This window comes from Syngnathus acus, chromosome 24 (genome assembly GCF_901709675.1).
Source record: "Syngnathus acus chromosome 24, fSynAcu1.2, whole genome shotgun sequence".
Lineage (NCBI taxonomy): Eukaryota > Metazoa > Chordata > Actinopteri > Syngnathiformes > Syngnathidae > Syngnathus > Syngnathus acus.
In genome coordinates, this window is record NC_051108.1 from 7,228,798 (window position 1) to 7,255,346 (window position 26,549).

Genomic DNA, 26,549 nt, shown 5'->3' on the forward strand with positions numbered 1-26,549 from the left:
TTGCTTTCAAGAGAAATGAGAATTACAATACTTCTTCGCTGAAAATCAAGGCAATTGTGTTTGTCTAATTTCTAAAGAGACGGTTGCCTTGTTTAAGGATTTCAACCTAAAGAGACACTAGTAGGCTAAACATGCTGACACATACGACAAGCTAACAGGGAGTAACCTCGCTGATGAAGTGAAGCAGCTCCAAGCTGAAATGGCATCACAACAGCGATTCTTCACGCGGGGCTGTGAGTCAAAATTAAATAAAAATTAAATATTACTTAATATTAAATATTACGAAGTGGCCATGTTAATACTGTTATAAACCTGTAGACATGACACAAACTATTAGTATGTACCAACCAAATGCCTCGGACCAAAGCTGGACCAAGGACACCCAACCTGATGAAGTCATATTTCGATTGCAATTTTTTTTTTATCAACAATAGACAGCAAGTAATCAGAAAGTTTACTCTGTTTAGATTCAGTCACATTAATTCCATATTTGTTTCTGCAGCAAAGTCCAACCAGAAAGTCTAATTGTTTTAACTGCCAGCTGTAAACACGATTTGTTAACCCAAAAAGCCAAGCTGGTCATAGTATTAAAAAAAATATCACTTCATGGTTCATGATTTGATTGTAAACAACAGTAGAGTCATACATTTTCATGAGCTCATAGGTCAAGAAAAGAATAAAAAGCTGGTACAATACTTGATTGCACTGCAACTCAGTGCTACAGATTCATTGATAACATTGCAAACACTGCCAACGATTATTGTAATTGATTTATCTGCTGGTTATTTTGTTGATGAATCATTTAAAAAAAAATCATGTTTTAATTTATTTGAACAATAAGTATGTCAACGATTAAAGGATTTTACAAAATAATATAATCATTGAATAGGTGTCAATGTGTTTTATAACTGCATTTTTAAGTTTTCGTCAGCAGTTTCAGTATCAGGGTAAACAGGCTGGCATCGAGACAACACAAGTTCGAGTGTTAGCTAACAATGGCAAAGATCCTAAGAGTTGTTGTTCTAGTGCAAAGGTTTTGGTTCATCTCCCACCCCGCCAGCGAGACGAAACACAGCAAGGCTCACTTCATGTGCCAACGAGTCAGCGCTCTCCTAAAAAAAAAGCAAACACACACAAAGGGTGTAAGCAGCAGCATCTAATGCTCAGAAGTTAAGTTGTCCTCACCTGAGTGCCCGCCTCAGCGTAAACCCTGACCACGTCCTCGGTGCCGGACGGCCTCACGAAAGCGCGAGCTTGTCGATACTTTGCCACGGAGGCGTCGATGGCGTCCTGCAGGCCTGCTGGGCTCACCGCACGTCTTTCGGCGTCTGTTGTGTCGATCACCCGCCGGTCCGCTACCTGCCACACGCGCACACACAGGTTCGCAATGACAAGCAGATGGAGGAAAAAGCACCAAGCGTGCATGTTTGCCTTGCCTTGACTTTAAGCTGCCTGTTGGGTAGGTCGGTGTAGATGGTGTCCCACTGCTGCACCGTCATTCCCTTCAAGGCCAATATGGCCTCGATCAGCAGCATGTCAGAAATGGCATCGCCTACTGTCTGTGGGAGGAACAGCACACAGCAGTCATGACAAAATGATTACGGTGGACTTAGTACCTGGTTAGTGACGTTGATGGTGTGCTGCAAAAGAATGGCCGCTCTCTTCCTCGTGTCATTTGTGCTGACGTCCTCAGCCAATTGCTTGATCTTCTCCTCGGCTGCACGGCTAAACAACACCTGGACAGAGGCAACTTGTTTATAACGTGGCAGTGAGACTCCACTTTTACATTGACCTGGGAGACTGTTTTCATATCTCATTAAATGCTACTGTTTTGGTTAGCAAGCGGGCAGGGGGAGATCACGCTAGAATTTAACACTTACCGTCCCGTGGCCGTTAGCTTCAAAGTAAACGCTGGTGTCAAATTCTTGCGCTGCATGATGGAGGTGCTTCACTCCCGTCTTTGTGCACTTCACAATCACCTGAACCAAAGCAAAAACATTTGTTAGCGTGTCCTTTGCGTGAACGTAACAATGTGCGTGCTCACTTTCATGGTGTCCTCCAAGTAGAACGTAGAGCTGCCGTTAGCATACGCCGTTTGCACCACCGCTATCTTCAAATTTAGGCCGGCCTATGTGAAACATACATTTTTATTATTTATTATTTTATTTTATTTAAAAAAAACACAGAACATTCTGAAGGACACTTCCCACCCTGGCCACTCCCTTTTCGAACTGTTGCCATCAGGCAGACGCTATAGATCAATTAGGTCAAGGACTAGCAGATTCGCCAACAGTTTTTACCCTATGGCGGTAGTCACATTGAATGCCGCTAAACGTAAATGAATATGTCTGTGTATGTTCTTCTGTGGGTTTTAGCTTGTATTTTTTATCTTTTTTATTCTATTTATTTATTTTTTTATCTCAGGCGCTGATCGGTTGGCACTTTTTCAATTTCGTTGTAATGTGTGACAATGACAATAAAGATCTATTCTATTCTATTCTTTATCAGCAGTGGTCCACTAGCTGCAAAAAAGAAAAAAAAAAATCAAACACAGGTTGCCTTCCATACCTGCATGAGCAGTTCTTTGAGGAACGTGCTAATGAGCGTCGCTATCTTGTCTCCGTCCAGCAAGTGGAAGCGGTCGTCGGAGTCGGTGTAGTAGTAAACGATGCGGTCGGCGTCTCCGTCAAATGAACAGCAGCGCTCGCCACGCTGGACCTTGATGCCTACCACGGAAACAGAGAGGAAAACTTCTAATAAACATTATAAAACATTACATAAAAACACTGTATTCAAATGAATATACAGATAATAATGTCTTTGACACATTCCTTGCCAATCACAATTGCACCAAATTCAACAGTCGACGCATCCCACCTGTGGGCGGCTTTTGCTGCACTTTGACAAAGTCGGCCCCGCACTGATGGTTGAGCTTTCCGTGCCCTTCGTTGAAGAGGGAAATCTGCAGCTCTCTCTTGAGGTGATGCTCCATCTCGCGCAGTTTCAGTGCGCCGATGCCATTGGCGCCGTCCACCGTCAGGTGCTTCTGGTCATCCGTGCGGTTGGGTGTCTACACAAAAGACACTGCTGATGACCTTTTATTTTATCTACCTGCCTATTTGTAATTGCTACTCCATTTATTTTTTATTTAAACAGCTACCTGCGCACAGACTACAAAGTAAGTAACTTACATTTTTGGTGAGCTCGATAAATGCCCGGCAGAGTTTAATGTAGTATCCTTCCACCGTGGCTTCGCCGTAGCGCCCCTGCGTGTTGTGACAGCAAACCATGTAGTGGAGCTGTGGCGTGGTTACCAAGCCGTAGTCTTATTGGACAGACGGATGCAAGCAGTTTAAGATTTCACAGCCAAGATATGAACTCCTATACGGCTTTGTGATGCTAACCTTTGCTGCACCCTCCCAATGAGGACACGCCGTCCAGTACCGCTTGAGACAGGCTAAGACTGCTGCTCCTGTGAATTTTTTTTTTGTCAACCAACATATAAATCAACAAACACTGAAGCAAATCAATATAAATATTCATAGGCAAATATACTATGTCCTCTGTTAAAACATGTCCAATCTACCAAATTGACCCGTGTTATCAGGCATTCCACTGCACCTGGTGTCTTTGCCCACAAACACCAAGGCTTTCTGGCTCTTATCGATGTCTTCCTTTTCCACAATGTCCTCAAGCACCGCAAGCAACTGCTGCTGCTCCGCGTTGGCCAGCCGGGTGGCGTAGTCCTCCCAACCAGTCGTCACCATCTCGCCCATGGGGTCAATCAGCTTCACTCCATTGTCTTCCTGCGGGACTAATAGGAAGTTAGGACAGAGGAAGGTGTCACGTTTAAACTGCGGTGAGGAGCACCTCGGGGTTGTGGGAGGCAGTGACCATGACCCCGATAGCGGCTTTGGTCTGTTTGGATCGCAGCGTGGCCAGCAGACCCATGCGGAACATGATGTGATCAAGACGGCCAGCGTTGGTCCTGAAACCAGCAGTGCCATACTGCAAGATCAAGCCTGGGGGTTTGGGGTGCACCTCAGACAGTTTGGACACTTCCTCCAAGTGGGCCATCGCTGAAACAAACATCACAAAGACATCAGTCAGCCAGATGTGAGATTAATTTGACTAAAATGATTGGAAGCGTAACTAAAGTACTTCTGGAATGGCAAATGATAAATGAGTCATTTGTAGATTAGTGTAAAAACTGTAAAGACTGTTTGTATTAATAAAAGTATAACGGCGTTAGGGTTAAAATATACTTTAATGTCGACACTGACAGAACTAAAAAAAAAAACAATACAGGAAAGGCAAAGTTCAAATTCCATGAATTCGCCCAACTGAGATTCTCGACCTTAATTCATTCAGACAACCAAAACACCGGATTGATGCTAACAAAACGGTCGAGTCTGCAAACATGCAAATTCGCTGCACTGAATTGGATAAGACTTACTGTTTGTTGTTTGCAATATTATTTGCAACGAGGACCGGATTTGTGAATCTTTCGGCTACGTGGCTCAACTTCCGTGTACGTCAGGACGCTGGGCGTGCCATAAATTTTCATACATTCAATGCTCAATAGCGCTATCTGCTGGTCAATTGTAGAGATAAATGACAACCATACTGTTGGACTTTTCCTTACTCGTTCAAGACAACAAACGATATAATCGAGGTGTATTTTAATTATGGTGTCTATTTTAAAACGAAAAAATCAATGAACCAGTCGTATTTGTGGACACTTCTCGTGCATCGTGCAAACCTATGTGCTAGCAACTTCATTTTCGGACCAGTATGTTGACAATATCTCTGATGTTAGGTTCGATTCAGTCGTGCTGAACCCACGTGATGGTGATTTATTGATCCTTTGTGAGGAAAAATTGCTGCAGATAATAAATGGCCGGATGGATAAGCCTGTTGGCTTGTCACTCGTGTGTCCTCCCCTTTAAGAGACAGGCTGGTCCGTGTGTCAACAACCCATGTCCAAGTACCCTCTGGCGGGTGGGCCATACTGAGAGAATAAATAAATGAGCGTAAGGGAAGGTGCATAGGGATTTCCGTCGTGGCTTCTTTGCTCCTCCTCCGCCTCCATTTTTTTTTTTGCGCATTCGATGCCGCAGAAAAGCGCCGCACATTTTGGACGATTGGAAGGAATAATCCGAAGCGGATAACGCACTTATGGAGCGTTGATTTCAATCCAAAAAGGAAAGATTGCGCGTGTTGTTTGGAACGATTGCAAGGCTAGGGAAGAGCGGCTTGTTACGTAACCAAGAGACTCCTGAGCTGTCCACGGTGCTGAAAAGCGTACATCGCGTATATTCAAGCCGGCAAAAGCTCTTTTTATCCCTTAAAAAGCTCCGTTCGATGACCCATCAATCATCTTGGGGCTGTTTTTCCATCTATACAGGGAGAAGGTCACAGGCTCGTTTGCTGTACAGCTAGATCGATTTTTTTATTTTTATTTTTTATTTTTTATTAAGCATTCCAGATAAGGGGGTCCAAATGTCGGGTCAGACGCTCACGGACCGCATCGCTGCGGCCCAGTACCAGCTGACGGGTTCGGACATGGCCAGGGCCGTGTGTAAGGCTACAACGCACGAAGTGATGGCGCCCAAGAAGAAGCACCTGGAGTGTGAGTATTGCGTGCCCCGTTTAGTCAGGCAGTCAGACAGGCAGGCAGGCAGGCAGGCAGGCAGGCAGGCAGTCAGTCAGTCAGGCAGGCAGTCAGGCAGTCAGTCAGGCAGGCAGGCAGGCAGGCAGGCAGGCAGGCAGGCAGGCAGGCCCTTTTGCTGCATGCGGGCGTGCGCACGCAAATGTGGCGAAGAACCAGTAAGGATGATTTAGCAGGCACAATGGCTAAGGCTCAGGGCAGCACAACTACATAAACACACATCATGTCCTTGTCGTCATGGAGACAAATAAAAAGTCAGCATTGCATGCAGGCGGGCATGTTAGCAATTAGCTTGTAGCATCTGCACTAGTTGACTGATTTACGGGTTTAATTTGATGCGAGGCCAAGATTGTAGCTCAATTTAAGACTGTAAAGAACCAATCTGTATTTATTACGTGTATTTTCTCTGCGTACTGTTGTGCTGTATGTAAGTAAACAAACTATTTCCATAATAATAATAGTAATTTTCACAAAAAAACTGCTTTGTCACGGAAAGCCCACGAGAACATCTCAAGTTTGTTAAGGGTACTTTTAATGTCAGTTTGAATTTTTTTAGATTTGTTCTTTCTTACCCTACCCCTTAAGATTTTTTTTTATTAGTCAGGTTGTTATGGATCACACCAGTGTTGGAAAAAGTTTTGATGAAAATTGCCCCCCAATTTTGGCCTGGCAGGACAGACATGATGTGTGTGCGTGGAGTTTTTTTGCTCTGATCTTTACTGCCACTTGTGCTCTCGCGTCTTCCATTGTGATCCGCTCCCCTTGTGAATAATTCACTCATCGGCCAATGCTGCCCTGCATTATTTACACTGCAAAAGGCGACAATGTTGGATTGCTTTTCTTGCCACATCTTCAAACTGAACCTAAAAATCGCCAGGCTCAGCACCATCACTACACAATTTCCGTTTGTCTTGCACTGACCGGCGTGATGCTATCTTGCTAATAAGAACTCTGTAGGATCACTTGTTGCCATGACGACACACGCATTCAGATGTACATTGTTAAGAGAACCCGGAGAGCGAATATAGAGACGTGTTCCTAAATAGTCTCTATGTTTAAAGATAATGGAGGAACACGTGCAAAGACAGAACAATGTCGAACGGAATTGTGGAGCAGTAGCGTTGATCTGTTTTTCACCGTTATGTATTATTATTTTTTGGGCTGTGGCTAGAACAGCGCCGTGGTGACGCGCTTGAGTCACTCCCAAGTCTTATTTTGGGGACTCATCTCTTGTACGATTGGCTTCTCAATGGAGCGTGCCGGTCTACCCATTGAAGCGGCCTGCCCAACAGGGAGCTCGCAGATCATTCTTAGAAGCGGCGGATTATCGTAAGAGTCTTTCTATAGCTCAAGTCAATCTTCATTAGCAAGTTTATTATCCGTGTTTGTTTACTACAAGTGACAATTTGGTAAAACGTTTAAGGTGACCGGCGGCGTATGAGCGAGTGTTGAAGGAACACTTGTTATGAGATTACCGTATTTTCCGCCCTAAAAGGCGCACCGGGTTATAAGGCGCACCTTCAATGAACGGCCCATTTTAAAACTTTGTCCATATATAAGGCACACCGGATTATAAGGCGCATAAAATAGAAGCTATACTGCATCAAACTGAGGTTGACTAGGGTTGCGGTATGCATCCACTAGCCAATAACCAACGAGCCCTCTGTAAACAATCGCGTTTCTCAAACGATCTCCTATAAAATGATCAGAACTGACTAAAGTTCGATCTAACGCATTGGTACTACTTACCTATGTTTCCCTTCCATATCGATCCGTAGATTTACTCGAAACATTAACAGAGCAGCCTATTTTGACATGAAATAGCCTGGTACGTATAGCAGCTATCGCAATAGCATTAGCCATCCGCAAAGTCTCACGAGCCTCAGCTCGCAATCTCCCATGAGCCTCAGCAAAGTGTAAACAATCGCGTTTCTCAAACGATCTCCTATAAAATGATCGGAACTGACTAAAGTTTGATCTAACGCATTGGTACTACTTACCTATGTTTCCCTTCCATATCGATCCGTAGATTTACTCGAAACATTAACAGAGCAGCCTATTTTGACATGAAATAGCCTGGTACGTATAGCAGCTATCGCAATAGCATTAGCCATCCGCAAAGTCTCACGAGCCTCAGCTCGCAATCTCCCATGAGCCTCAGCAAAGTGTAAACAATCGCGTTTCTCAAACGATCTCCTATAAAATGATCGGAACTGACTAAAGTTCGATCTAACGCATTGGTACTACTTACCTATGTTTCCCTTCCATATCGATCCGTAGATTTACTCGAAACATTAACAGAGCAGCCTATTTTGACATGAAATAGCCTGGTACGTATAGCAGCTATCGCAATAGCATTAGCCATCCGCAAAGTCTCACGAGCCTCAGCTCGCAATCTCCCATGAGCCTCAGCGAAGTGTAAACAATCGCGTTTCTCAAACGATCTCCTATAAAATGATCGGAACTGACTAAAGTTCGATCTAACGCATTGGTACTACTTACCTATGTTTCCCTTCCATATCGATCCGTAGATTTACTCGAAACATTAACAGAGCAGCCTATTTTGACATGAAATAGCCTGGTACGTATAGCAGCTATCGCAATAGCATTAGCCATCCGCAAAGTCTCACGAGCCTCAGCTCGCAATCTCCCATGAGCCTCAGCAAAGTGTAAACAATCGCGTTTCTCAAACGATCTCCTATAAAATGATCGGAACTGACTAAAGTTCGATCTGACGCATTGGTACTACTTACCTATGTTTCCCTTCCATATCGATCCGTAGATTTACTCGAAACATTAACAGAGCAGCCTATTTTGACATGAAATAGCCTCGCGGGTACAACAGCTATTCGGTGACGCCCCCTGACTACAGTTGCCGTAATGCTGGGAAGCGATGCGACCTTGTAATTTACTAGTCGTACTAAAACGTACTGAAACATTTTGTCAGAGCACTGTGTACAACCAGTATGGATCAACAAATTCATCAGTTGATCCATATATAAGGCGCACTGGCCTATAAGGCGCACTGTCGGCTTTTGAGAAAATTTTAGGTTTTTAGGTGCGCCTTTTAGGGCGGAAAATACGGTACTTAAGCGGCCATTGCTTGCGCTGGACGGCGGGTGTCAGCCATGTTGCATGTGCAACATGTCAACAGGGACGACATGGAAATATGCGAGCAGTGACGTGCGGGTGCCCTAGAAAAAACTAATGACAATTTTAGTGGCCACTCTGTCTCCAAACTGTGTTGCCGGTCTCCACTTGAGTGGGCTGATCTATTTTTGGCGAGGCCAAGGTCCGCTCTGTCGAACGGCCTTCGGCCACTTCCATCAACAAAGCCAATACTTGATGCTCGCCTTTTTGCTGACGTCAATGTCACGGCCTTCGAGATGCTCATATGTACTTGCCAGACACAACATTCAAAAGTCACATCATTTGTAATTTTGCTGACTTTGTAGGGAGCACTATCGAGGCATCAAATGAAAATCTTTTCGCCTTTGCAGACCTGGTGTCAGCCACCAACACCACCAACGTGAACATCCCGCAGATGGCCGACACGCTTTTCGAGCGGGCCACCAACGCCAGCTGGGTGGTGGTCTTCAAGGCCCTGGTCACCACCCACCACATGTGCGTGCACGGCAATGAGGTAGGTACACCTTTGTCCGCGTCCTTTACGCAAAACTCTGTGCTGCTTTTGAAATGCTCTCCTTTCCTTTGCAGAGGTTCATCCAGTACTTGGCCTCCAGGACTTCGCTCTTTAACCTCAGCAACTTCATCGACAAAACTGGCTCGAATGGTAAAAAGAACATGTTTGGGCAACAGTGAAACACCATTTATCCAGATTTGTTCTATGCATTATGCGCTGACGCTAAAGTAGCCAAAGGTGTTTTAGCCACGCCCCCAAAAGTCAGGAATAGGAAAACGGTGAAAAACAGTTTTCTTTAGAAACAAGTCATTGAAATTCTCGCCTCTCTTTCAAAGGCTACGACATGTCCACGTTCATCAGACGGTACGGCCGCTACCTGAATGAAAAAGCCTTCGCCTACCGCCAGATGGCTTTCGACTTCACTCGAGTTAAGAAAGGGTACGACGGCGTCGGCGACCGCGCCCTCTTTCAATGCGCCGACTTGATTTCAAGTGTGTTTGCCGAGCAGGGCCGAGGGGGTGATGAGGACCATGACCACGGAGAAGCTATTGAAGGGCATGCCCGTCTTGCAGACTCAGATCGACACGCTTCTGGAGTTTGACGTGAGTTGCTACGATTTCACGTCTTTGGCGGCTTTTAGTAATTATTTTTGTCTTACCCGTTTGGTGTCAGGTTCATCCTAAGGAGCTGAACAACGGCATCATCAACGCCGCTTTCTTGCTGCTCTTCAAGGACTTGGTCAAGCTCTTTGCATCCTACAACGATGGCATCATCAACATGTTGGGTTCGTTTGGAAACGAGACAAAAACAACCCGACCGAGTGTGTGCAAATTCCACGATCGTGACTATTTTGTTTTGATACAGAGAAATATTTCAAGATGAAAAAGAGCGACTGTAAGGAAGCGTTGGAGATCTACAAGAGGTTCCTGACCCGGGTGACTAAAATCGGGGAGTTCATGAAGCTGGCGGAGGTATTTGCTAACATGCCACGGGTGAACTATTTGAACACAAACGGTGCAGCAACACGGCTACACTGATGATATAACAAAACTTTTTTTCTTTCTTCAGACCGTTGGAGTTGACAAAAATGACATCCCCGACATTAACTATGTAAGTTACTCCGAAGCGCATGTATGTAGACACTTGCCACTTCTCACCCGCCACCTTGATCCCACCCACCCTCCCCTCCCCTCCCTCCTCTCCCAGTGTCTCCACCCCAACGTGGTGGTGGACCTGGCAGACTCGGACGACGACGACTGTCCGTTTAAACCTCCAGAGGAGGAGCCGGTAACCGTAGCGATGGCCGAGTGCCTGCTCGCAGGATGGCGTGTCAGCATGCTGGGCCTAATCGCGTTTGACACACGAGCCAGACACACACTGGCTGGTGTGTTTGTAGTCTTAAAAAAAAACATGTCACGGTAGTTGGACGTTGTTTTCAGCGGCGGGACGTTAAAAGCTAATTTCTAATATTTTGTGTTTTGACTGCTGTGTGTGGATGTAGGATTCTTTTTTTGTCCAATCAGATGTGTTGCTATGGCAATCAAATCTCCCCAGAGCCTTCACAATCAGTTATTTCATTTATTTTTTATGTGTCGTTTCCATGCGTTAGGCCCCCAGCAGTATCCTGGAGTCTCTGGAAACGCACATGAATGGCCTGGAGGACGTCAAGGGTGGCAAGAAGGGGTAAGTTGCGCTTTCATGTCCGTTCATGAAAATGTCCCAAAAAAGCTTGCAAAATAGTTTTTGAGCCCTGGCTCAGGAAGTGTCCATCTATGAAAGAACCAATGAGGCTTGATGGCTGTCTTTAATTTTCCTTTAATCCTTGCTATCTTTTATCCCCCGTTTCGTTCATTTGGGATCACCAGTGAAGGGTGAGCATAAATATTGGCTTTGGGGTTCAGCAACCTCGACCTCTTTGATTGTTACTCTATTTGTTTTTTTTGTTTTTTTTATTCACATGGGAACCAAGCAGGTGATCCCGTGGGAATAGATATGAAATTAGTAGCCCACCTGACAAGACTGTTGGTGTTGTTTTGACCGCATGTGTGAAGTCTACAAGACACACATGCGATAAGAGAGTGCCATATGAATCATAATGCAATGTGGTCTCGCAAGAATTTAGTCAAAAGATTTAACCTGTTTTCCATTCAATGCACTATATTTATACAAATATTGCAGTACATTTATACAATATTTTAAAAAATTTTAATGATCCCAATGGGTTGATTTATTCAAAATGTATTCACAATTAAAATTTATGTGAATTATTTTGCATGTTCTAAATAATATACAGCATATAAAATCCGACTAAATTCTTCCAGACCAGCCTGCAAAATATGAAGAAGTTTATTCATTTGAGCACAAAACCAAATTATTGACATTGGGATGAACCCTTCATATGGTCACATGATCAAGTTTTGAATTGTAGCATTCATCCCATTTATAATTTTGTTACTGAAGTGCGTTTTTCACACTAAGTGCTTTCCCTTTTTTCATTTGATTCTATTAGGTCTCCGACTAAGGTAAGCCGCACATTTCTACTGATTTCTACTTTTGCTTCATCCTTGTGTCTGACCACAAGCGTGATTGCGTACGTCGCAGGGTTCTCCCACAAACAACGTGTCTCCGACTTCGACTCCGGCCAAATCGTCAAACGCCGTCCCGGCACTGCAGCCTCCACCTGGGGAGAGCGCGGCCGCTGCCGCTCCGGCTGCACCCGAGCCAGCGGAAGAGTACGTAGCAGCTTCATTCCTTGAGCTTAATGCTAACATGTAAGGCAAAATGCCATACATGGGCTAGCAGAAATTAGCATAAATGTTAGTGATTCTACACCTTCCTACGACTTCTAGTTTAACACACATGGTGCAGCAAGACTTACAAACAACGCTCACAGCCAGGTACAAAAACATTTTTACTTTTAATCCAGTTCCTTGTTGGACCTGGATCCTCTGTCCTCTTCTGGCCCGCCAGCAGCATCCGCAGGCCCCACGTCCTGGGGAGGTAAGAGCCCACCATGGTCACTCTGAAAACTAAAAGACTGAATTTAAGGAATGGCAGATTATTAAGTAGTAGTTAAAAAAAAAAATTGACGAATTGTGTTGTTCTTTCCACAGACCTTCTCGGATCAGGTGAGTGTTTTCATCCTTATTTTGCACGTGGTGCTTCTGTTTTTCAAGTCGGGGCTTTCCTGGCTGAAACACAATCAGAAGCAACGTTATTTATTCGCAGTAGTTTATTCTATTCATCTCCTGATTGTTGCGATATTTATTTCATTGAGTAAGTCCCAGGTACCAAAAGCACGGCCCGCCGCTGTTCAAGTCTAAATGTTCTGCCAATGTTTTTTTATTGTGTTCCGGGTCCCATTCGACTCTCAATGTGTCTCGCTGACTTCCTTGTTTGTCTCCTCTAACGATCGTTTTTAGTCTCAGTGGTCTTGTTCTTGTGTCTCTTTCTTCCTTCTCCCTCCACATCCTCCATTGTCTGAACTTGGTTTACAACAACGGGGTCAACTCCTTTGGAAAATTGTTGACTGGAATTTTGCTTTGCTTAATTGGGCTTTATTTGAATTTTCTACCCGCTCAACATGGGGTGGCTTTACTTTATTTGGGGTCTGCAACCCCCCCTCGCACAACCCCTTCACCCCTTTCCTCAGAAATGGGCGATTCCTTGCTAGCCGAGCCCGCTCTGGCTGCAGAGGCCGCCGCCCCCTCCCCTGCCGCCGCCGACTCCACGCCTGCCCCCGCCGCGCCAGAAGCTGGAGTCCCTCTAGCTCCTCACAGTAGCACGGCGGCCGCCACCTCCCCTGGCGCCACCAATATGGATCTGTTAGGAGGTTAGTGGGCTTCCACCGAGCAGGGTTGCCTACTTGACATCCTCTCAGGGAAGCTCATCCCCCCCCCCCCCCCCCACAAGAACCCGTCTAGTGATGTGATGCCACGCTTAGATGCATGCGCAGACATATTTCAATTACAGCCCGTATTTGTCCTCAACTAGCTTTCTTGTGAGTAAGTAGCTCAAATTCACAGGCTGTAATCTAAAAATCACTTTTCAAACGCTTTTCATAGACACGTAAAATGATAGACCTGCTTTTCGCTGCCCGTCCGTCTATCAAACTTGCCCCGTGGCATCACCGCGTCCGGAGCCACTACTGTTTGTCTCGTAATGTGAGATTGCCTCCCCGTCTGTGCTCCCAATCGTCTGTCCACCTTTGTGTCCGAGGCCAGAAGCTGCTTTTGTCTTTCTTTCCTCTCTTCTGCATCTCATTTGGTTTTCTGTTTTCTCTTTTCGTGTGGGGGGATAACCTCAGATGCCTTCGCCACGCCCGCCGCGGACGCCGCCACCACCGAGGCCTCCGCCGCGGCAGCTGAGGGTGGAACCGCAGCGACACCCACCGCCCCTGTCACCGGAGCTGCAGCTGGAGCCGGTGGGTGACTCAATGTTATGTTTGATTGGCTGATTGGGGTAGGAAGCCGTCAATATGTTATGGCTAGCAAGAGCCCACAAAGTGTTTCCAAGCAATTGTCCCGAAAGCGTTGAGGGTTAATTTAACAATGCTGCAGTCTGTGCTTCCCTTGTTGCCATGGAGACGGAAGACAATGCACTTCCCACTCTCGTCTTCACACGTCCGTGTAACAAAAGGATACAGGCAGGTGGCAAGTCGGATCTACTTTTGCAGTCTCGTCAAGTGGGGTGTTGCCATTGGTTTTGCTTCATCTCAGATTTTATGACCTCCATTTTGTGTTGTTGTTTTTTTTTTTTTTTTACATCTGACATCACTAAAATCACATCCGCATTTCCACCCCATCACTTCTTACAAGACCCCTTTGCGCCCTCGGACGGGGGCACTACGGCCGCAGCATCTTTGGGTCTCGACCTTTTCGATGTGGGCAACTCGTGTTTTAGCTCGGTGGTGCCCTCCCCTTCCCCATCGTCGATCTTCACCTCCACTTCCAGCACCACCATCACCACGGCGACCGTTTCGGCGCCAATAGCTACCACCGATCTTTTCAGCGGTAAAATGTCGGACGTGTGCGTGTGTGTGTTACTCGGCTCTTGTAATGCAAGTTGTTGCCTGAATTCAGAGGCGGGTGGTGCAAACACTCACCTAAATTGACAAGCTAAATTCAGATTCTGATTTGCTCCATGGAATTGTTCATAAATTCGCCACAAGATAGCGCCAATGCACTTGTGGTGGTTGTTCGATAAAATGAAGCTTCTCCAATCAATTCAACATTGTGCCTCAGCATGGTTATTTGTGGTGTTAATTATTGATAGTTTCTACACTTGTGATGCAATATATTATATTATATTTTATACTAAGAGTCAGGTTTGGAAGGCCCGATTAGCAAATGCACTGCCCGCCACTGCAACTGGCTGAATGATGAATGAATGCAAGGACTCAAGGAAGAACTCGACTTGCCTGCTGTTACGTTTGAGCATTTTGGCTGTGTTTGTAGCCTTCTTTGCACCGACGGTAGACACCCAGGCAGATGCCACGCCCGCAGTTGACTTGTTTTCGGCAGGTACCCCTCCTTTACGCACGTGCCGTCTCCTCTGGTGTGCTCTCACTTCCTGCTTTGCTGTGTTACATGGTGGCCTTGAAAAGATGAATGAATTATTTTTAATGATAGCACTTTGCTCTTGAGCATGTTCTACAAACTACATAAATACGGTGTGTATCGGGATGATTGTATAATGTGAATGTCATTCCACAACTCCCTCCCTCACCCCCCCCTAGCGGATTTATTCGACTCCTCATCCATCTCACCCATCTGTTCCTCTGCGCCCCCACCCAAAACTGACAGCAGAGACATCCTGAGCCTGTTTTGTGGTGGGTAGCTTCACACGATGGAGATGTCAAACTTAAGAGTGAGGCTCAATGAGTTTCTTTTTTTTTTCTCCCCCCAATACATTGTGTGTATCGCCTATTAATGGCAAAATAGATTTTGAAGCTGGCTTACTCATTCGAAGAAAAATTTTGAGTGTCTATCACCATCGGCCCTGTCTAACACTCATTTGTTGGAAATACATAGTGTGAGTCACGCAGGCTGACATTTCCTCTTCCTCAATGCTGCGATGGATATGACGTTTTGTGTGGCTCTGTTCGGTTGAACCGACAGAGTCCACTGGAGGAGGAGGAGGAGATGCACCAGCAGCCGCTGTCGCCACCCCTGGAGCAGAACTCATCTCAGGTAAAAGAACCGGTGCATCTCATTTCATGGATATATGACACATTGGGGATGGAAAGCTGCATCATTGGGAATTCCTTGTCAATTAAGCACCTGGTCACCATGGTAACCAGAACACAAACAAGTGTGTAGCTTCGAGGCCTTTTTTGTCTCATTTCATCACCTCCAGTTTTTCTTACTTTTGGCTCTCCCTCGCCGGCTCTCATTTTGTTCTCTCCCCTGCTTCGCTCGTCTCTCCTGCCTGTGACTCTCGGGCTGGCTCATTGCTTGCTTCCTGCCGTTTGACTCGGTGAGTTTCCTGCCCTCGCTTCTCTTGACGCGCGGCCGTGCTAGTGCTGCATTGCGGTGCCGGAGAGCCTTGTTGGCCTCCCCCCTGTAAACACACAGGCATAAACACAAAAACATAATTAGGAAATAATTATAAAATTAAGGAACACACGTGCATACAAACTACGCAGACGGAGACAATTAGACACATAATGTACACAGACAAACGGATGCAGCCAGTGTGAATGTATAAATCCTCAAAACATTACAACAATTTGTATAGTCTGTAATGTTTGTTTTGTTTGCTGTAGGCATCCACACATTTTAGTGTGTCACTTCAATTCCCCTTAAAAGCTCTCCTCCCTCTGTCGTCCTGGCAACAGTAATGGGTTGTCATGGCGACACCCGAATCGTACTGTAGCGTGTTGCAAGACTGGCTAATGTCTCTATATCCCATCCCTCCCCCCTGCAATCCTCCCCCCTCCCTGTAGCTTTTGGTGGCTTAGGAGAGGTAATGAAGCCCACCCTGACCCCCCAGACGGGTGATGTTGACACCTCCATGGCTAACATGGCGAGTAGTAAGTAGTCCTTTTTGAGTCATAGCATTGTCGTATCTCAAGGTTGTGTGTGGTGCGTTAAAGACGACAAAAAATCTTTTTGCATTACCTCATTGTGTCTTTTGCTCTTTCTTGCTGAGTCAGATCTGACGATGGGATCTCCAGCGGCTCCTCAGGTAGCTCCCCCCAGCTGGGGTGCCCCCATGGTAAATGTTGTCTGTGTCTTACGTGTGAGCATGGCGTGGAGCCGCATGGCGGGACCGAGCCGCGTTGCCTTCATCTGGCTCACCGTCACCCACTAAAGAGAAGCAAACAGAAAAAAAACACCACATGACTTCACAAATCATTTTGAGGCTGATGTATGTGCTTGAGTGATGAAAAGGCCAAATGATGGACAGCTGGTAAAAAAATAAATGTAAAAATAAAGCAAAAAGGCATGGCATTTGCATGCTAACATGCTAATGCTAGTAAAGATTAAGAATACTGACACATATTACAGTTTTAAGTTTGTGTTGTGTGTCACTTTTCGTTGCTGTGCGTCTGTCATTGTTTTTGTCTTACATGTAGTGACCCCAACTCCGCCTCCTCTCCCTCCCCTCTACACCTCTAGCCAGCACCCATGGGTGGTCCTCTATTTATGGGGATTCACCCAGGCTACAGCATGGTAAGAGCACAAGTCCAGTCCAGTAATGCTGTTGGACGCTGATTTCCCCCAACCCCCTTTTTAGGTGTCACACACACAGTCAGGCTCTGTTCGAATCAGTAGCTACTATATTTGTTGTCTGCCATTTTGTATTGTTGTTCGAATATGTTCTCTAGTATAGGCTAGCCACGAATGACTTCGCCCCAGTTTAAATGCGGCGCCGGTGTCTTAGCGTCGCCTGTTGTGTGTGTCTTGTTGAAAAGCCCGGGGCACCGGGTGCCGGAGCTCCCATGATGCATTTGGTTAGACCGGGCTTCCCCGCCGCCAATGCCCCGGTAACCCAGCTCCTAGATCCGTCCAGATAAAGTCTGCTTGACGCCATTGCTGATTGTGAGCGGGGCGTGTGTGTATGCAGATGTCTCCTGGAATGACCCAGAGCCCCAGAAAGCCTCCCCCGCCCAGGAACGCTCTGGATGACCTTAACATCAAGGACTTCATGTAGGCAGACACATAGGTAAAGGTATACTGTCGTCTACACACACCTAGATATGAAATCCAGCTAATTTTTTTAGAGACTATCGAGAGCCGAATATTATTTCTGAACTGTGTTTGAACTTGTCGTTACAGGTGTTTGGCGCTTCGGATGTCTGCACTCCCCCCCCCCCCCCCCCATCTAGAGGCCGCAACCCCTCGAAGACCCCCCCATACCTCCGCCCCCATGATGTACTGTTGTAGCACAACTGTAAATGTGAACCCTAGATACAGAACACATAGTTTTACGTGTGTGTGGGTGTGTGTGGGTGTAAATCAGTGTTAAACTCTACTTAATATATTACAGCTAGGGGGGAGGGGCAAAGAAAAAGAACAACAAAAAAAGAATGCATATGGAAAATTATTCTGGACTTGAATGCAATGGTCTGGTGGTTTCCCTGCGCATCTGCCAGACGAGGAGCGTGTTGTTCAATGTGGACTGTGTTTTGGTGTGTGTATCTTGACTGGCCAACCCGCCTCCTTCATCGTCCCAACTAATACTGAGCTAACTCCCCGTCGTCCCAGCTAATACCGAGCTACGTGTGTGTGTGTGTGTGTGATGGTTGTACCTTCAAGTATGTCAAGCTTCGCCACTCACGCTCCCTATTGGTCGTGAAAAACATGCAACGTCATCCACGGTTTTATTATTACTTTGGGATTCTACGGAAACGTGCCGAGATCTGTGCACAAATTAACATGCATTTTAATGATAGATGACTTATTTTCTTTATTTTGAAGACAAAATACCATATATTTTAGTTACATATCTTGGGGGGGGGGGGAGCATGTAGATGTAAACAAACAACAAAAAACATACCTGTCAGTTTTGTAGAGGCAGTATTCATTTAAAATAATTGCTGGCTGTTTGACGTGACGCCCTCTGCTGGTGTCGAGTGGCTGGGGACGAAATAATATTGAAGTTACTTGCATTTGTGCATGCAATTGGTTGGCATCAGGTACATTTGCTGATTGGGAAGCGGCGTGTAAAGCACTCACGTATACGCTAGATGTTATGTGTTGTTTATTTCCAAAAGTGACTGTAACTTAATCCATTGTGACAATTACATGTTGAAAGAAAAAAATAAAATAAAAGCAAGAATGACATTCACATAGACAATGCGGATAGATTATGTTCAGTAATATGAAGATTGCATTTCTTGGAGGCTGGGGAGAGGGACTTTGAATTGATGATGTTCTGCCCTAATATTTACCCCCCCCCCACTCTTCTTTAACCTGCATGCAAGTCCTGCGATGAGATGCAATAAAATACAAATCACCCAAACGACCCTCACGGCGTGTCACATTATCTGTCAGAATTTCGCGGTCGTAAATGGTTGGACTTTTTAGCAACGTTTGAATTTCAAAGAGTCTTGCAGTGGCTGGGGTCTCCGTGGATCCAGTGGCAGATTTGCGCATATTTGGCGGGGGTGATCCTCACCGCCACGTTGAAGTCCCGCTGCTCACCTTCGTCAACTTCCACCCACCGGTGACCCAAGAACACGCCGATCACTCTCCTCCGCCACTTCCCTTTCCCGCCCCCTTGTCTCAGACGGACGTAAACCCCCGCCCCGTCAGCGCCCGGCCGAGCGTCGCTGCGCTGGTACATCAGATCGTCGGACTCCTTCACCACCAAGCAAAAGCGGTAGACCACCTTCTCTCCCCTGCGGGTGGCCAGCGGGCTTTCGTCTTCGTCGTAGCCCGAGAAGTGGATCCGGGTCGGGGGGGAGGTGCGGGGCGCCACGCCGATCTCCATGAACTTCTTCTGCTTGACAGCTCGTTTCAGTTCCAGGAGGGCGTAGTCGTAGTCCGGGGCCACGGAGTTGGTGGAGTTCTTCGAGCGGATCCATCCTTGAGGGATGTGAGTTTGTTTGACTCGTATCCAGCGGAATACAGGCTGCCTTCCGGTGCGACCGATTCCCACCTGCCAAGTCCTCCTGTCGTCTCTTCCTGCATCAGTTCTATTCATCTCTCCATGCGTCATCTCTTCTTTTTGTCTGTTTCTTCTTGCGGCCCTCGGCCTCCGCCTCCTCCTTTTGTTTTTAAGTTGCAGCACTCCTACTTTCAGACTTTTCACGTTCTCCAGATAGTAACTGCCATCATGGATGCAGTTTGCCGCCGTGAGCACGTGCCTGGGGGAAACCAGCACCCCGGAGCAGCCCGCGGAGAGGCGCACCGCCGCGGCGAAAGGGTAGTTGGTGGCGTAATGCCAGTCAGAGATGACGAAGCGACCGTCGGCGCCGTAAACCTGCCGTTTCCCGCGGGTCGGCAACGAAATGCACGGGGCCGCTCCTGTGGCATTCAAACCCTGCAAGGTGACGTCGGTGCGCGTGCACGTTCCGTTGTCGCGCATCGTCTCGTATCCCAGAATCCTCTCTTGCTCGCTCGGGTTTAAGGGTGGGAGGCCACTTTGACACTCAATACCGCAGAGTCTCTGAGCTTTGCCTCCCTTCGCATCCCCTTTTGGTCCTCTGAAGAGAGGTTTCTCTTGAAGTTCAGTTTTCCTCTCTGTCAGCACCGGGAGCTTCTGCTCGATCCACTTGTGCACATCGCTGCTAGCGTCAGCCATGTAGAGCAGCAGACAAAGAAGCTCCAGGAGGCCCATGGCTCTTCAAAACAGAAGATGAAGTTGTCAAGTAATATCAAGATTATTAATTTAACGTTGATGTCAAATGAGCAACAGCAGCAGATGGCGCCAAAAAGAACATTTTGTAACAGCATCTGATCAATTCATCTATTACGTTACAAAAGGTCCCATTAGCAAATAACATAACTAACATTACTCATCCAGGAATTATCATGCAGGATTCTAAAATAAAATAATAATGATAAAAGCAAAGAAGACAAAGTTAAAACTCACCTGAAATATGACAAAAATGCCTAAAACACTTCCAGTAAAATTCTTCTTCGGATTACAAAGCCGCCCGGTCCAGATGTCCCATCTTTTCCAGAGCCTTCAAATCTTTTGTGCGGGGAGCCTCACAGATTTGTACTCTACTCTCCATCCCACTGCGGAGGCGGAGGGGGGTAGGACATCACATAGTGGAGCCACATGCAGACAAATGATGATTGGGGGGGGGGGGGGGTGTCAACCATTCATTTGAATTTATTCATCAGGGTCTTTGAATCTTTAATAACTTTTCAATCTAAAAAATTCCCATTCATGCTTACACCTGCATATAATAAGCCAGGTTGGCTGGAGAAAAGTTCAACTTATGAGTAAACAATTAAAATACATTTTAAAATAATTTATTGCACGCTTGGATTTTAATAATATGTTTGAGCTTGATTCATATCTCCTTCTAACTTGTGTTTTGTTATCGTATCTTGGGATTGACTGTTGTCTCGCTGGGAGAGTTTCACTCACAGGAAACCAAATTAATGAAGACACTGAATAAATGTTTTGGTTGGAGGGCGTCCAGTGGAACAAATGAGAAATGCTTGTTTGGGGAAAAAAGATGCTTGTTAGGTCATATGAACAGTTTACATTGTCCGGCGGTTGTCTACAGCAGTGGTTCTCAAATAGGGGTACGCGTACCCCTGGGGGTACGTGGAGGTACTCCAGGGGGTACGTGAGACTTTACAAAAATATATACCGGTATTAAAAGAAAAAAACAAACAAACAGTAAGCCTGATTGTCTTGAGAATTAGTTATAAAAAGTTTGATGAAATACAAATGTTTTATATTCAGTATTCAATTTTAATCCTTAATAAACGGACTCTCCACAAACCAATAGCAGTCACCTGCGGTTGCCTTGATGACGCACTGTAACATGGAGATGTGGCTAAAGCGTAGCAGCGATGCTGCTGTTGAAAACACGGAGAAACAAGTAAAAATGAAGTCAAAGCCAGAGCCGACGAAGTACCGACAGTACATGGAAGACTATTGTTTGATGGGATTTACGTCCACAAGTTGTAACCCACCCAAAGCGCTGTGCTTTTTTTGCGGGGAGAAATTAGCCAACTCTAGCATGAAGCCGGCACATCTCCAGCGGCATCTCACCACAAAACACGGATGCCAATTTGGTAAGCCACCGGAGTTCTTCAGGAGGAAACATTCTGACTTCAAGTCATCCCAAGACACAATGCGAAAAGCCTCCACTACATCAGCCAAAGCCCTGAAGGCTTCTTATGCGGTTTCTTTGCTCGTAGCTAAAGCCAAAAAAACGTTCACCATAGCTCCATGTTTCTCACTAAAATGTAGTATGAGTGCAAGACTCATTCAAGCTTCAACACTGTTCAATGCTTGTCAAATCAAAATCAAATGTTCAATGCAACAATTCAATTTTAAGAGGAAAAATAAGTTTCTTTTTTTATCCCAAAAGAGGTCAAGTAGATTATTTTTTATGAGCAAATCTTAATTTATTATTAAGTTATCAATTTATTTTGTAAACAAGATATTATTTATTTATAATTAAGTTAATTTATTTTTGTGAACGCATTTTTAGTTATGTATATTTTTATTTTCTTGCAAGAGATTATTACAAGAAAGATTGATATAAATTAGCAGTGTTCTGCATACAGTATTTGAGTTTTGAAAGGGTTTATGCCTTCTTGGTGGTCACTGTTTACTGTTTATCGTTTTTGTTTCTATATGCAATGTTTGAAACATAAATATATCTGTCAGGTACATTGCTACAAGTTGTTTAACTTTAATAAATCAAACACTGATGGGACAATCCTGTACCTCTTTCTTTTCGACCAGAAATGTGTTGCGCTGGTCAGGGGGTACTTGGCTGAAAAAACATTTCAAAGGGGGTACATCATTGAAAAAAGTTTGAGAACCACTGGCCTACAGTATGCGTGCGATTGACTGGTGGATTGTATAATCAGTCATTTACTGCAAAAAAAAAAAAAAAAAAGTCCTGTGTCAGTACCTTTATATATCGACCCAACATCTATACTTACATGACCTACAAAATGGAAGAACCTAAAATGCACTACAATCATTAATTCCTCCATTTACTGTACAGTGGAGCCTCGGTTTTCGAACGTCCCAGTTCTCGAACAAATCGGTATTCGAACAAAAAATTCGAGATTTTTTTGCTTCGGATGTTGGACAAAATTTCGGTTGTCGAACCTCGCGAGATGAGCCGAGAGGACCCGCATGCCAACTGACTCCGTTCGTTATTACATTCTTAATAGAAGGCAGAAACAAGTTACACTTGATAGGTTCTTTGCAAAAAGGAAAGAACACCCAGTGGAAGAGTCTTCCCAACTGAAGAGAGAGACAACACCAACAGACGTGTTTTTATGGGAGGGGACCAATAAACTTTTTTTTTTTGGTGAAAATACGTACTGTACCTAAGAAAATGTTTTTGCTCTTTTTGCTCCACACGAGCTTTGATACAGTATGTATAACTGTATGTTATCTTTCATTAGAATTTCTGCAGTTTTTTTTGTTTTTGTTTTTTGAAATTAAGAAAGAAAATGTTTTTGCTGCACACGAACTTTGATACAGTACGTATACTGTATGTTATCTTTCATTAGAATTTCTGCAGTTTTTTTTGTTTTTGTTTTTTGAAATTAAGAAAACGTTTTTGCTGTTTTCTTTCACATGATCTTTGAAATGTTGTCTTTCATTGGTAAAAATAAAAAAAATGTTTTGATGTGCTTTATTTTCCCTCACAATTTAAAAATAAATCTTTTACTATTAGAATGAAACACACAAGCGAGTTGCTGCAGATACGGCAATACATTCCCCAGCCTAGCCTACTCTATTAATTCAGTTTATTATTTATATTACTTATTTATACATTACCTACTCACTTATTTATGCAGTTTATGGTGTAAACTAATGAAAAAATGCTTTAAAAAAGCGTTTTTTGGCTTGGAACGGATTGAATTTTCTCCCATTATTTGTAATGGGAAAACATGACGCGGAATTTGAACGATTCACTTCTCGAACAGCCTTCTGGAACGGATTGTGGTCGAAAACCGAGGCTCCACTGTACATTGGATGTTCCATTCCACAGTCTAGACAGCAGTTTTGTTAATTAAAAACTAACAACTACAAAAAAAGCAAATGCAGCAAGATAGGGTCAAAACAGCTGCAGCAGAAAGGGAGAGCATGTGGACTTAAGTGTTGGTGACTCAGCCTTCAATTTATTCCCAGCTGCTCCCCTCACGCTCTGGACATGCTCTTCTACTCAAATGCAGCACCATAAGAAACACACGTACGCGACATTATCCCGACATACTTTATAAGCAAAGATAAGAGCTTCTGTAGCTTAGTTCAAAAACAAAACAAAAGAATAGAAAATGACTAAACTGAAAACAAAAATACTACTGAAAGAATAAACAGGCCAAATGATGGATGTTTGTAATTCTTTGCCTGCTGTAGGTCTGTTTAGTGTGCGCACGTGTGTGGTCCATTAGTTCTGCTTACAGACGGTCGTGCATTCCCTTTGGACTTACGGCGCACAACATTGGGGCAGACCACCGCGCGTGTGACACTTCAACACACGATACGTGGACGGGAGGAATGGCCAGTATGGAAGTCTGTCCAAGGGAAAGCGGCTGTGTTGTCACAACGGCCTGACCTCCAACCGCCAATTCAAAGCTGTCCACTTTATGGCTGTATTTTCCTCTGTCTGGCGCAAGTCTTAATATTTCTTTTGAAAGACATCCAAGCCTGATATGAGTCAGGAAGAAGTATGGTTGGGAATTGAGCAGAGAAGTTATCAACATTTTGGACAAAGCGCTGTGATTCCATCTGTATGAACTTGTGATTACATTCTGGGTATTTCCTTAACAGATGCCTAATGGAAGGCGTTGCTAGCTTAATGCAAATGTAGAACAGACAACGGCTATTTCAAAGCACAAACACCAAACTAGAATTTTCTCTAAACAGGAAAAGAACAGGATTATAAACACGTCACAATTATTAATGACACAAGAGCGAAGATCGTGGCCTAATAAATAATGCGCGAGGACGCAATGCCACAATGCTCGACTGCACTCGGTTGAGTCCAAGTTGTTGCGGCGTGAGCCAATGACAATAATCTTCAAGAACAACCTCTTAAACCGAAGCGGGCGTTGCTTTGTTTTCCGACTTTGCGTTGTTTGTGGACAGTAATCATCGCGGGCGTCAAAACAAAAATCTATGCGTCTATAAAACACAAAACTAAAATAACAGACACGAAAGGAGGTTAAAGGCAAATAGCTGTTGGGGGTGAAATGGCTGAAGGTTTTGTTAGCCTCATGTTTACAATGTTAGGAAAGCGATGAGATGACGTTTTCATATCATAAAAGCAGGGCTGAATTATTTTGAAAATAATGTAATGGCGATTTTCTGTCCCCTCAATATGATTGAATGTGATTTTTCTTCAAGGTCATCTTATTTATTTGTATTTGTTAACAGATTAGCATTAAGCATGGGGTTTTAATTTTAAATTCAGGAGTCGAATAAACCCTTTTATTTTACAGCTATTTTTTATTCTTTTACTTTATTTTATAAGTACTTTTGCTGACAGCTCAGCTGTACAAGAAAGTACTCTAATGTGGAAAAAGGACTCAAGCGTGGCAAGAAATGGGATGGTGAAACAGCGTCACCTAGAGATTCGGACAGACACGCGCGGACTTCCGGCAGATGGCGCTGCAACTCTTTCAGGCGATTGGATTGAGGCCTTGTGCCCAGACAGACGCAATTATTCTTGGAGCAAGGACTGAATTATATCAGAGTATGTTTGTGACACTTTTAGGGGATTATTAAAAGCTTTATTTTGGCATGCAGGGAAAACTGTGTGCGCGGGAGTAGTCTCCTGCGTACGCGCACGATTTATTAAGTTGCTAATCGATCCCGGTGCAGAAAGATTTGCTAAGATTTCCTGTTTTGCTCAGGGGAACGTCTTCTCGTTTGACAAAGATACACAAATGTTCGGAGTAAAAACGTTTCAGTGTGGAGTGAGGGGAAACGCAGCCAGTTGACTTCCTGCTGACATTGCCGTGTTCTCCCTGTTCCACTTTCGAACTCAAAGGTGTGAAAAGGAGCCATCTTAGTGGACGGCGTCTTTTTAGAGTTGAGCAGGCGCATCAGCGAATCTCATTAGTGGCCTTGCAAGAGTTTAGTGGGGGCTTATAAACGCGTTCTTCAAGGTGGACTTTGGTCGGCAGAGGTCTCCATGCAAGCCTCGGGGTTCGAATGGATGGGGGCTTTGCACGTCTGCACGAGTATGTGCAGGCTTTACGTCACAGATGACAAGATTACAGGATGGCAGGTGCAGACTGGAAACAAAAAGACGCGCATAGAAACAATGCTCTAGTGATAGCTTGACTTAAGAATGCAACAACTTTGAGCCACTAAAGCAGTGGTTCTTAACCTTTTTCCTTGTTCGCACCCCATTCAATTCACCAACCAGTTCTCGCACCCCTAACCCTAACCCTAAATGATTATAATAATAATAATTGGTTTACTTTACAGCTATAAGGCTTAATTAGCATTATCCCTAATGCCAATTAACACAATGACTTCTTGATTTCCAGAATTTTTCACTTTTTTCGGTTACCTGACCATTATCCCCGAAAAATTGTAAATTTCCCCCACGGTATCCTCGCACCCCCTAGGAAGCATTCTCGCACCCCTAGGGGGTGCGAGCACCCCTGGTTAAGAACCACTGCACTAAAGGAACCAATCAATTTTGATTCAAGAATGTCCAGCTAGCATAATGCTAATATATGTGCCATTAACAGGCTAATGAATAGCATAAATACTCATGGTGTTATAACCCCACAAGCATTGGGCAGTAGAACACAAACGGCACAGCAACACATGTAGACACTCATTCAATTGTGTTTATGATTCAGAACACAGCCTAACATTTATAGGACTTATATGGTCATTTTAATCTTTGTCTTTTTGTTGAAACGTTTTAGTGGGATACTTTCGCTCTCGACTAATGACAAAAGAGTAAAAATAGGAGGGAACGCGGAAGGCACATTCTGCTAACGGGCTCACTGTAATCTCTTAATTAACTTCCACATGGAATTGCGGATACATAAGGATATGGCTGGAGAATGGGAAAGGTGGCTTTGGATGCTGTGATCATTAAAA

At 44.7% G+C, this 26,549-nt stretch overlaps 3 protein-coding genes across 15 annotated transcripts; 1 reads left to right on the forward strand and 2 right to left on the reverse strand.

Moving 5' to 3' along the window:
* Positions 1-437: 437 nt before the first annotated feature.
* pgm3 (phosphoglucomutase 3) lies at positions 438-4,572 on the reverse strand. Of its 2 annotated transcripts, XM_037245514.1 has the most exons (13): positions 4,457-4,572; positions 3,871-4,079; positions 3,622-3,806; positions 3,405-3,472; positions 3,192-3,325; positions 2,878-3,070; positions 2,569-2,726; positions 2,045-2,128; positions 1,881-1,979; positions 1,617-1,736; positions 1,437-1,559; positions 1,186-1,359; positions 438-1,112 (listed from the first exon to the last, which is right to left on the reverse strand). In XM_037245514.1, exons 2-13 carry the CDS (start codon positions 4,075-4,077, stop codon positions 1,023-1,025), a joined length of 1,635 nt encoding a protein of 544 aa, XP_037101409.1. In that variant the 5' UTR covers positions 4,078-4,079; positions 4,457-4,572; the 3' UTR covers positions 438-1,022. The 2 variants fall into 2 exon arrangements, with proteins under 2 accessions (XP_037101409.1, XP_037101410.1); XM_037245515.1 differs by lacking the exon at positions 4,457-4,572 and having other exon boundaries at positions 3,622-3,814; positions 3,871-4,011.
* A 405-nt stretch (positions 4,573-4,977) lies between these two features.
* Positions 4,978-18,614, forward strand: snap91b (synaptosome associated protein 91b). Of its 12 annotated transcripts, XM_037245513.1 has the most exons (24): positions 4,978-5,632; positions 9,172-9,314; positions 9,389-9,464; positions 9,650-9,752; positions 9,823-9,916; positions 9,987-10,098; positions 10,179-10,285; positions 10,383-10,424; positions 10,924-10,997; positions 11,180-11,185; positions 11,824-11,836; positions 11,916-12,046; positions 12,241-12,314; positions 12,428-12,442; positions 12,967-13,146; positions 13,621-13,737; positions 14,132-14,326; positions 15,052-15,144; positions 15,434-15,505; positions 16,261-16,347; positions 16,471-16,532; positions 17,233-17,304; positions 17,385-17,483; positions 17,597-18,614. In XM_037245513.1, the coding sequence occupies exons 1-23, from the start codon at positions 5,503-5,505 to the stop codon at positions 17,469-17,471; spliced, it is 2,085 nt and encodes a 694-aa protein (XP_037101408.1). In that variant the 5' UTR covers positions 4,978-5,502; the 3' UTR covers positions 17,472-17,483; positions 17,597-18,614. The 12 variants fall into 12 exon arrangements, with proteins under 12 accessions (XP_037101408.1, XP_037101397.1, XP_037101396.1 ...); XM_037245502.1 differs by lacking the exons at positions 14,132-14,326; positions 15,052-15,144 and adding an exon at positions 16,937-16,990 and having other exon boundaries at positions 4,982-5,632; XM_037245501.1 differs by lacking the exons at positions 14,132-14,326; positions 15,052-15,144 and adding an exon at positions 16,937-16,990 and having other exon boundaries at positions 5,503-5,632; positions 17,385-17,489.
* On the reverse strand, positions 17,655-20,484 carry LOC119118450 (inactive serine protease 35-like). The gene is made up of 2 exons (XM_037245517.1): positions 20,358-20,484; positions 17,655-20,106 (listed from the first exon to the last, which is right to left on the reverse strand). The coding sequence occupies exon 2, from the start codon at positions 20,100-20,102 to the stop codon at positions 18,861-18,863; it is 1,242 nt and encodes a 413-aa protein (XP_037101412.1). The 5' UTR covers positions 20,103-20,106; positions 20,358-20,484; the 3' UTR covers positions 17,655-18,860.
* Positions 20,485-26,549: the final 6,065 nt, after the last annotated feature.